The 10,778-nt window shown below is 32.3% G+C and overlaps 2 protein-coding genes across 2 annotated transcripts in view; one reads left to right on the top strand and one right to left on the bottom strand.

Annotated features, from left to right (window-relative positions):
- Positions 1-10,778, top strand: part of LOC117177713 (cilia- and flagella-associated protein 44) — a 494,190-nt gene that overhangs the window by 408,485 nt on the left and 74,927 nt on the right. The gene's annotated exons all lie outside the window — the stretch shown is intronic.
- The window catches only part of LOC117177714 (zinc finger protein 271-like), a 44,302-nt gene that overhangs the window by 29,748 nt on the left and 3,776 nt on the right, over positions 1-10,778 (bottom strand). The window contains exon 2 of the mRNA XM_033368588.1: positions 776-2,164. Coding sequence (XP_033224479.1) covers positions 776-2,164 — 1,389 coding nt within the window. The remainder of the gene's footprint in view (positions 1-775; positions 2,165-10,778) is intronic.

Raw genomic sequence — 10,778 nt, forward strand, 5'->3', positions numbered from 1 at the left:
ATAAGTCAGGCGAACATCACTGTTTACTGTTTTGCCTGTTTTTACGGGCAAAAAATTGGAGGTCATTTTTTCCAAAATTTAAATGAAAGTGAAGTCAATTTGGCTGAGAACGGGGTGACTGAACACGAGAGTTTGGTGTACAGAGAATTGAGTCAACTTTCACTCACCTGTGGAACAATTTCCCGTGGAGTAATTAGGTGCGAAGGTACACAGTGTTGTTTTAAACTTAGTGATCTTTCGCCGAAAATTAAAAAAATGGGGTTTTTTCTATGTATCGTCATTTGAAACATATCGAAGATAGCGGATTATTTTGTTAACAAAACTTTATCATTATTTTGTCCTTTTTCTTTTTTCTATTGAGCATTTAGCTCTAAATTGCAATGGGAATAACCGTCCACGCAAATGTAACTTTTGGAACTGTTTAAAAAAAACCCCCGGTTTGGCACTTGATCTGTTCTAGCATTTTTTATATGTCAAAAGGGACACCTTAACGAAACTTTCTCATTAAAAACATTTACAGGAGAATTTTTCGGGAACCAAACTACCAGATGCCTGGATATAACTATATTGTGGATGAATCCTTTGTCAACCTAACGAAAAATTGCATATTGATATGAAGAATTATTCATATATGACACACAAAATAAGACATAATCTGTAAATAGTAAAGATTATAAACTTCAGAGAGTGACAGTTGGCTCATGCAAAATTTAATTTCTACGGTTCTTGGTTTGACGGCAGTAAAGAACATATTGCAAAAATAGAATAATATTACCTTTTTTCGCCGTTCAGTAGAGTCAGACATTTTATTCTCATTATCCGTAACCTCGTCATTATCATCATCGGAAAATTGGCCAAATAATTCTATTTTATGTTTCGATTGTTCATGTTCTCTCAATTTATCTATTCTCGAAAATTCTTTTCCGCACATGGGACAACTGTACTTCAACCCAGTGTGAGTTACCAGATGACGCTTAAGATTTCTCTTAGTCGCAAACAGTTTACCACATTTTGTACACTGTAAACCTTCTGAAAGGATTTCTTCGTCCTCTGATTCAGTCTCTTTACTTTTGGATGAGCTCTCTGAGACTGTATGTGGCAAATACTCGCTAATTATATCTTCTAAATCACATTCAGTGTGAATTTTTGCATGAGTTATAAAAGATTTCTGATAAGTAAATTGTTTAGAACAAACTTTGCAAGTAAATTTGAACGGCCTCTTTTCTGCTAAACTGTAATCTTTGTCAGCACTGTCGGTTCTTTTATCACTTTCTATACCTTTTGATTGGTTACCCTCAGTTGATTTTTCGATATCTTTCTCTTTTTCATGACTATTTTGTAAGTGACTCTTAAGCTTCTCTAGAGTTGAAAATTGTTTGTCACACCTGTAACAAACATAGCGAAGTTTCGTTTTTTGTTTATGCATGGCCATGTGCCTCTCTAATGCCAGCTTTGTTGGAAAAGTTTTTATACATTGAGGACATTTTTGTCTTTGGGTTCTGCATATTAACGGTGTTTCCTCTTCGTCACTGTCACTACAATTCTCTGTAGCAATTTCAACGTATTTTGATAAAGCCGATTTTTGTTGTGCATTACCACTAGTAAATTCCACATAATTTTGAATTTGCTCCAATTTGACATATTTCTCTGCGAAGGATGTGTTAATATTGTCTTCAGCTTTCGAAATATCTTGAATAACCCTAGACGACTGATCTTCCTTAAACTGTTCTAAAATCTCTTGCTTCTCAATATCCCTGAAATTATTACTTGCTTTCACTGCACTTGTACTTTGGTTTCTTTGATCACAACTTTTACTAATATCAAATGTCATCATACTCTCAGCATTACTTAAAGATGCTAGAGCTAGCTGTTCATTTGTCTGAACGGCAAAATGATCAATGTTTCTTGAGCTAATATCACTAAAAGGCTCACTATTATTGTCAACATTGCAATGAATGCCTTGCTGTGGGAATTCTTCCGATACAGCTTCTGCTATAACTTTGTTAATCGAATGGGTTAGTGATAATGTTGGAGCTTTAGATAACAAAGCGTTTCGTAATTTTGTATCCGATTGCTCAACTTGACATTTAAAATCGAATGATAAGTCAACAAGATGACGGCAATTAAGGCAGATGATTGTGGGTAATCCATCTCCTTCTTGCACCTAGAATAAAAATGTAATTTTTATATCATATAGGTTAATGAATCAATAGTCAGTCACCAAAGGTTAGGACTATATATAACGCTCAACATATACTACGAATGGATAGTATCGGAACACTAACCTAGTAAATTACTACAAATCAGCCTTGAATTTGAAAGGTGCCGTCTGGAATAGAGATCGCCCATTGCGTCGTTCTACGGTCTCCGCGACTGTCTCACACAGCAAGACAAGGCCGATGTGTATAGTGGGTGCTTACGCGGGAGACGTTTTTTTTAAATAAATTTTTTTCATTCATTTTCTCTTATTATTATAGTCCCAAAATAATTAAACTTTACTCGGCATTGTAAAGACTATTAGGCCGGTTCAGAATTAAAGAATGTTTCAAAATCCTCAACTTGTGCAAATATGTAACTTCAGATAACGATGTACATTCACTTGGTTAGTCATTTTTTTTATATATGACAGTTAGCTCATTTTCACGATAAATATCACGACCACTAAAATCAGACACATAGCTAACCCTTTGACTTAAACTAGTAAATTATGCCCCAAAGTGGAGAAGAACGACGGAGAAACTACGATAAATTCATTCGCTACTCCACCCTCGCAGTGAAAAGAGCTACTCAAAAAAATATAAAACCCCTTACCTAGATACTTTATCAGACCTGTAGGGAAGCTAAATTACCGGGAATCATATCTAAAAATAAAACCCTCTATTAATTTCATTTGAAAACTATCTGGCGCCCTTCAGGCAATTTCTTGAACTCATTTACAAGTTCAAGTTAAATGTAAATTGAATTCAATCTCGCAAAATAAAATAAAATAAAAATCCAAAATCATTATTTGGAAAAAATAAATGATCCTTTATTTGTTTAAAAATAAAAATAACGAAACTAAGTGAATCAAAAGGACATGAATAGTAAAGAAAAAATATATGTAGTTTAATCTTTGACTAGCACGAATGAGGCTCAAATTTAAAAATTGTTCATTATTCATGAATAAACTGAGAAAAATGATAAATATTTTTCCGTAAATGATAAAAAAATGTATGTCAGAAATGAAAAAAAAAATTTTTGTTTAAAGTTACAATGTCCTTCAAAGTAATTATCGCAATTTCTAACATATTTGAAAACAAAATCATTAACGCCATGATGCCAACGCTTTTTCCAATCATCGAAGCACTTCTGATAATCATTTTGTGGTATAGCCTTGAGTTTGAGATTTTAATTGTGGATCCAAGACACAAAATTAATAGATTTGATAAGACCACCTGGTGAAGATAAACGGCAGCTCCCTCTGTGAAAGTTTTTGAAAGGATGTATAAGACCAGCTACTATGTTCCTGAAATAGAACAGGTACACAATTTTTACAGTAAATTCGTAAACTAAATCAATTTGTAATGTACGTTTGTGTTATGTATTTTTTAAGAAAAAAAAAACTATTTACAAATTTTAATTTTCTAAATAGGTTCAAGTAAACCATGAAAGTTTATATCAAAATCTGGCTCGATTGGTTCGTGATTAGCTATCAATCCAGGCTACTCTATCGCAACAGAACGAGCTTTCTCTCGGAGTTCGGAGATTTATCAGAAAGAACCGTAACAATCTGAGCGATGAATCGGCTAGGCGTTTAATGTGCCTCAACTCATGGGTTACGTGCTCTCTAGTACCAAAAATACAGTCGAAACTCGAAACAAAAATCATTTTAAATGTACGTAAATGATTTTTCCTATATGGAATCTTAATTTTTCGGATTTCTTCATGTATAATATATGTTGCTTTATTTTTTAATTAAAAACTAGTTTGTTAAAAATGATGTGTGTTTTTCAGTGTATCAGAAAGTTTAGGTGAGGTGTCAATATACCATATACGTTCCCAAAAATAAAAGTTGTTATTCAAAGAATTCCTTTTCAAAAAATGTATCTAGAATAATATTTTTGCAAAGATTATAATATTTTATGAATAAAATTTCCCTTGAAATCTTTTGAAATATCCTACAATATTTTCAATTCCCAGTAAAATTCCTTGAAATATTTGTAAATTTTATAAGTCTATTAAAAATTCCTTATAATCTTTACAGATGTCATAAAACCTTATAATATGATGCTTAATAAAATATTAAACATTATTATAATAATTTTCATTCAAAAAGAAGTGTGAATAACACATTTTTGGCCCCAGAAATCTAGAATTAGACAATTATATTAAAGAATTCTATAATTTAATAGAAATACAATGTTACTCTGAATACTACGTTTTTATGCCTTCTTTGAACACTTCAATATTTCATAACAATAGTTATGGCATTTATTTATTTACAAATGTCAATTGTGACACTGACAAGGCTTTGATCGAAATATACGACCTTTCGAGAAGCTCGCTTATATGAGACGAGATGAGACTTCATAAAAAAAGACGAGAGCTTTTCGCGTTATATCTCATTTCTCGTAATCCTCGCTCAAATGCAATACTAATTAGAAGTGGGGTATGAGCTCGAAAATTGGTTATCAGTAATTAGAATTGTTTTTCGAAGATGAAAAATTGAAACTTTTACGTAATTCCTGGCAGAAATGTACTTTGACGTCGTTATTTCTGTGACATTTCGGAGGACAGCTTTGAAAAGGAAAGGTCTGCCGAATGTTCAAAATAAAGCTGATTTAATTAATGGATTACAGGAAGTAGATCCCTCAGGTTCTTGAATGGAAATGGAGAAGATTAACGTGCATACGGAAGAAGCAGTTTCTTCATTGGATACAAGTATGACTATTTCAGATCAGAGACCTTCACTTAAAGATTCTATTCTTCCGTCATTGCCCCTAAATTCATCGAAGAATTTTACATTAATGCAACGCGAAATGGAACTTATTAGAAGAGAGAGAAATTTTCCAGCATCAGAAATAAAGCCATTACGTCAAAACCAGGTTCAAGGAAATTCAACAACAGATTCAGAAAATTCAATACGTTCTCGTTCAAACGTAAATATTTAAGCTATTAGAGAATTATTACTCGTTAGTGCAACTTATGAACTTAAGGATAATTTTGCAAAAAAAATTCTCAGTTTGAAGTTGAGAGGCAATCCTTTAGAATGGTTTCATTCTAAATCAGAACACATTGAAATAAGTATGGAAAACTTACTTAAAGGTATGAAGAAGATGTTTGACCATCGACCTAATAGGTTATAAAGACGAAGGCTGTTTGAAGAAAGAAAGTCAAAACTCAACCAATCATTTTGTTAACACTATCACAAAAACTTAATCCTAGCTAATACATTTGCCAGTGGATGATGAAGACGTGGTCGATTATATAATTGATAGAATTCCAGATCGGTAGTAAATAAAATCAGTCTTCAACTCGAGCTGCCTAAGGTTCAATCAAAAACTATGTAAAATCAGCTGATATCAAAGATACATCTAAATCTGAATGTAGATGTTACAACTGTCGAAGCCCAGAACACACTTCAAACGAATGTCTACAGGCAAGAAACGCAACTTTCTACACTTGCAATAAGCAATACACTTGCAATAAATTAATGGTTCTAATTTAATTATTTTAGGAAAACTGAGAGTCCATATTAAACTTGATGATAAGACGCGAGATAACATTACATTGCTTATAGTTCCTGATAGTACGATGCGATCTTCGCTAATTTTCCCTGAAATTGCAGTTGAGCTGAAATTAATTTTGAATGATAGTAAACCTTTTTACTATGCACCTAGAAGACTCTTTTGACGAGAAAATTTAATTAACGAAAATTACAGATGAGTTGATGAAAAGAAAAATAATTCATTCGAGTAAATCAGAATTCGCATCCCCAAATGTGCTAACTTGATATAAGAATCGCAATATAAGATTATGTGTAGACATTGAAGAACCTAGTTTTTTCAAATCCCCCCCCCCCTTCCCCAATTTTTTGGAACTTACAAAAATTCAAATATCAAAAATAAAATGTTTACTCACCATCATCACGCAGGATTGCGGGTTAAAATAAAAAAGTGACAGTTAAAAATCGGGTTTCCAGTCACGATCCTCATGCAGAATCAGAGTTTCCTTCAAACTCTTACCCCCACAAATAGATTCGCTACTCACAATCCTCCCGTAAAAACAGAGTTTAATTACACCCATTTCCCTCAAAACCGGATTCGCCGCTCGCAATCTTCAAGTATGGTTGGAGTAAAAAAAAAGTGATAGTTCGTTCAATCGAACGCTATCAATGACCTGAATCCACCCGTGAGCGCTCCAGTCATTCGACCACCACTAAGCGTGACAGGGCTCATAAAAACCTGCTCGGCCGTCTTAATTTAGAGGGATGCATTCTCTCGATACCCTCGTAGGATCAGAGAGTCAACTTCACAACACTAATCCCTTAGCTTCCTATTTTCTCCTGCGTTTCGTTAGCGAACCACATTAATTACCTCTCGATACTCTCGTAGGATCGCAGAATCAATCTGCTAGCGTAAGCCACTCCGAACTCTATGTTTTTCGCCCCTTTATTTCACCAGCAACCAACCATGATTAACTCTCGATACTCTCGTAGGATCTGAGGGTCAAATCGATAACGTAATTAGTTCCAGGACTTAGATACCGATTGTGGACACGGGGTCGATCCTCGGTTTTTACTTCAAGCTAAAGTTCAAAATAATGCTCAAAATTTTTGGAAATTTTCAAATAAAAAATAATCCAATTATCGATACCTACTTCTAAAGTCTTCTCAATATGTCTTGAATTTGAGATTAATTTATTTCATTTTGATTAATCTGATTATTTAATTCAAAATGGTTAAATTACATATCCTTCTCTAAAAAATAGGTGTCACGAAAATCTCAAAGGTATTGTTGCTTTTTCTTGTATCCTATAATAACGAATTTGAAAATTGCCGAGATATTACGATTGTGAAGTTTGAAAATTTTACACGACTTTGATAACAAAGTCAACTCTCGTTATCGGACACAGCACTGCATTTGAATTTTAAATACGTTTCAATTTAATTTTCTTAACCAAAAATGTCATTAACGGGAAATCTAGTGATAATTATTATTACGTTTTTTAACTTGCTCTCAGTTGGACTTGGTTTTTCATTGTCATCCACGGACTAAGTCAAGGGCCTGATGAGATAAGGGCGTAATGAACGAATTTAATAAGATATTCGAAATCTGTTGCGATAATATTGAAGTAGGTACAAAATTGGGATCATGGTGTAGCTTGGAGTCCGTCTTTTACCAATGATGTCCTGGAGTAAATATTTTAAGGAAAAAATTATTTAATTACATATAATATGGAAATATTCAATATTGTTTATAAAAATATGTTATTAATTGCTTAAAAATTGCCTAATTTTTATGATGAAATAAAAATTTCAATATGTTTTCACACCCACAACTTTGATGATAATGCAAGGAATATGCAAGCTACCAGTTTGGTTCCCCGCCAAATTCAAAATCACTAACTTGAAAGCAAATTATATAAATACATTTACATGACATAGATTATTTATTTTTAAATTATATTGAAGCTTTTTTATCAAAACATAAATTATAAATAAAATTACATGTGACATAATATATGAAATATTTAAATTAGACTATGATTTTTTAACCCACACATTTGCCAAAAAATAGTTCTAGAAAAAATTATGATTGCAAACGAAATTTTACTCAGTTTACAAATAGGCGTGTGCTAAAATTATAATCATACAATTTATTAAATAAATAGTAACAAATAATAAAATAATAATAGACTATAGGTCAAACATTAATACAATACTTTTCCAAGAGTTTATTGTGATAGCTATTTGTATTTTACATCATACGTCTTTTTTATTTGCGTGGTTTAACGAGGGTCGTTCTGTAGAAAAACGGGTTCCTAACCTTACTTTCTTCCGGATCTCATTTCGCTTTAATATATGAAAGAATGCTCATAGGCAATTTATTTACATATAAACATAATCTTCAGACCATATATATTTTAATTATGCTGTTATTCATAAATATAAGTAATAACTTCGCATAATCTTGAATTAGAATTCGGTTTCCATATGTCGCGCCTATAATTTATGATCCACATTGACAGTCTTCCTCTTCGTCTTAGTGGAAAACAGTAAAGTTTAAATCCATCCTCGCTTCTATTTTTACAAAACGGAGCACTACAGCAGTCCATTTTTCTTATATTCTAAATCTAATTTTAATTAAACTATACGACATAGTTATCGCACTGTTTCCCGCGAAGTGTCCAGGAACCAAAATGGCGTTAGCATATTCCTGTCTAATATAGTACCCTAGTTCGGATACTTGAGTATGGAATACACTGTACACGGGGCATAATTTCTTAAGTGTACCCACTACGAAAAAAGTCATATCAAGATTTCTTCCCATTCGTCGTTGTTTGCAACAAAATTCGAAAATTCAATTGATACACGCTATCAGAATCAGAAAGAAAAATATAAATATCTCAAGTAACTCAACAGTTATAGCAGTTTATAGGAAAAAGTATTTTTTAACAAACCCCAAAATTCAAATGCGCATAACTCCGTGGACATTTTTACATTCCCATCATTTATGATTGAGAAAGAATTAGAATTGTCGGAAATTTTACACCAGTTTTTCAACGGCTCTCCACGTTTCGAGACCCCCTGAATTCGAAAATCAGGTTTATACGATGGCGTCTGTCTGTCCGTCTGTCCGTAAACATGATAAATCTCGAAAAAATGAACGGATTAAATCCATATTTGGCACACTTGTTTAAGGTCCTAAAAGAAAGGACAGGTTCTTTAACCAGCCTTTTTGATGAAAATTAAAAAAGTCAGCACATTTTGAAAATTGTTGAGACCACTTTTTTCTGAATTTAAAAATTCGATATACGTCTATTTAAAGTGTTAAAATGGAAAAACAATTTATCCTAATGACTTTTTTCGGTAAAAATAAAATTCTTAAAGTTATAGTATTTTCAAAAATTTTTTAATCAACCAAAATTCAAAATTTTAAACCAAACAACGCACGATATGAAAAAAAAACCAACAGAAGAATAACATTGCTTTTCAAAATCCCTACAAGACTGTCATGACATATTTTTTTGATTTTCTTGGAAAATCGAAAATTCAAATTTTTATTGCACAAAAAATAATCAAAAATGCCATTTTGTGGTCAAACTATTCAGGATACGAAGAAAGGTGAATTAACAAAAATTGTTATCCTAAAAAAGAACTACAAATTCGTTAAGAAGCACTTCGTGATAGGACACGTACTTTTTGCTTTATTCGTGAAAAATAACATTGAAAATGAAAAAATAAAATAAAAAATGTGTGGAAAATGACTAATGTTACGAGAAAAAAAACATTCAACAAAGCCTGTTTACAAATGTCTTTCGGAAATCGAGCGCGCAGCGCGAGTATCACGATGAGAATGTATACCTTAAAGCCTACAGAGCTTTAAGAAACTTCTTTGACTATACTTAATTAAGTAGACAATTCAGAATATGAAGACGCATAAAAATACTGCCATCTAAATGAGATCTTTTTGATAAAGTTTTATTCAAGCATTCCAAATATAAAGAATAAATAACCGAGCTCGCGGTATAATTATGTCCAAACGCGAAGCGCGAATTAACCCATTATCGAGCGCCAAGCGCGAGATTCAACAGACGCGCGCCCTAGGCGCGCTCAAACTTGCGAGTGAAGCGGGCCGCGCCCATAGCGCGTGATGAGAATAGACCCGCGAAGCGGGACATTTTTTTTCGAAATTTAAAAACATACCTATCGCTTAAGTTCCCCTTAAAAAACATTCAGTTTTTGAAATATTATGTGACTTTAAATGTAGAATCTCCCTGATTTTAAATAGATTCAATCCACATTTTAATGACTACTCATTTTATGCATTAAAAGGGTTTTACAGATTTCGCCACATCACTTTTGAAGCGTTTTTAATCAGAATTCCCCTAATTTTACCAAACTTTGTTTAAAGTTTTTAATTTTTTAATCTAAAAATTATTCCAACTAGAATGTTTTCTATTTAAAATTATTAATTCCAAAAAGTACATTCTGAAATTATTGGATTTTATTGTTGCGAAATAATAGCAATCTCTTTATTTACAACGCTGATACCTTAAAAGTTATACATTAAAAAAAAAACAGTTTTGAATGGAAGTGAAAATTTAGTACACGTTCCTGAAGTTATTTTTACAAAGAATTTATTGGTGCACTTCACTTTCAGCCCAGGATCAATATTGATTAGTTTGTATCAAATTATTTAATAGAAAAATGAAAATATAATATATGTTCCTGTATCCATTGTGAAGAAACATATATATTATTGTTTCTTATTTTACCAGAACGTCCAACGTCTATCGCCAAAATAAATATTTACTTCATTAAAAAATTAGCCTGAAAATCAATGTAAGTGATAAAACTTGAATATTATCACCAATTTCTGTTTTGTACAAATAAAGTAAGGATCAGATTTGCAAGAGTATTGACATTTTATAGTCACTTTATATTAATTTGTTATTTATGAATTTATTCCAGAATCCTTGTTTCCTCTGTACCGATGTTTTGAAAAAACATCGAGAATCTGCAAGGTGCCAAAGATAATAAATTTGAAATTATTACCAGAAAAATGGGGGGGGGG

This window comes from Belonocnema kinseyi, chromosome 8 (genome assembly GCF_010883055.1).
Source record: "Belonocnema kinseyi isolate 2016_QV_RU_SX_M_011 chromosome 8, B_treatae_v1, whole genome shotgun sequence".
Classification (NCBI taxonomy): domain Eukaryota; kingdom Metazoa; phylum Arthropoda; class Insecta; order Hymenoptera; family Cynipidae; genus Belonocnema; species Belonocnema kinseyi.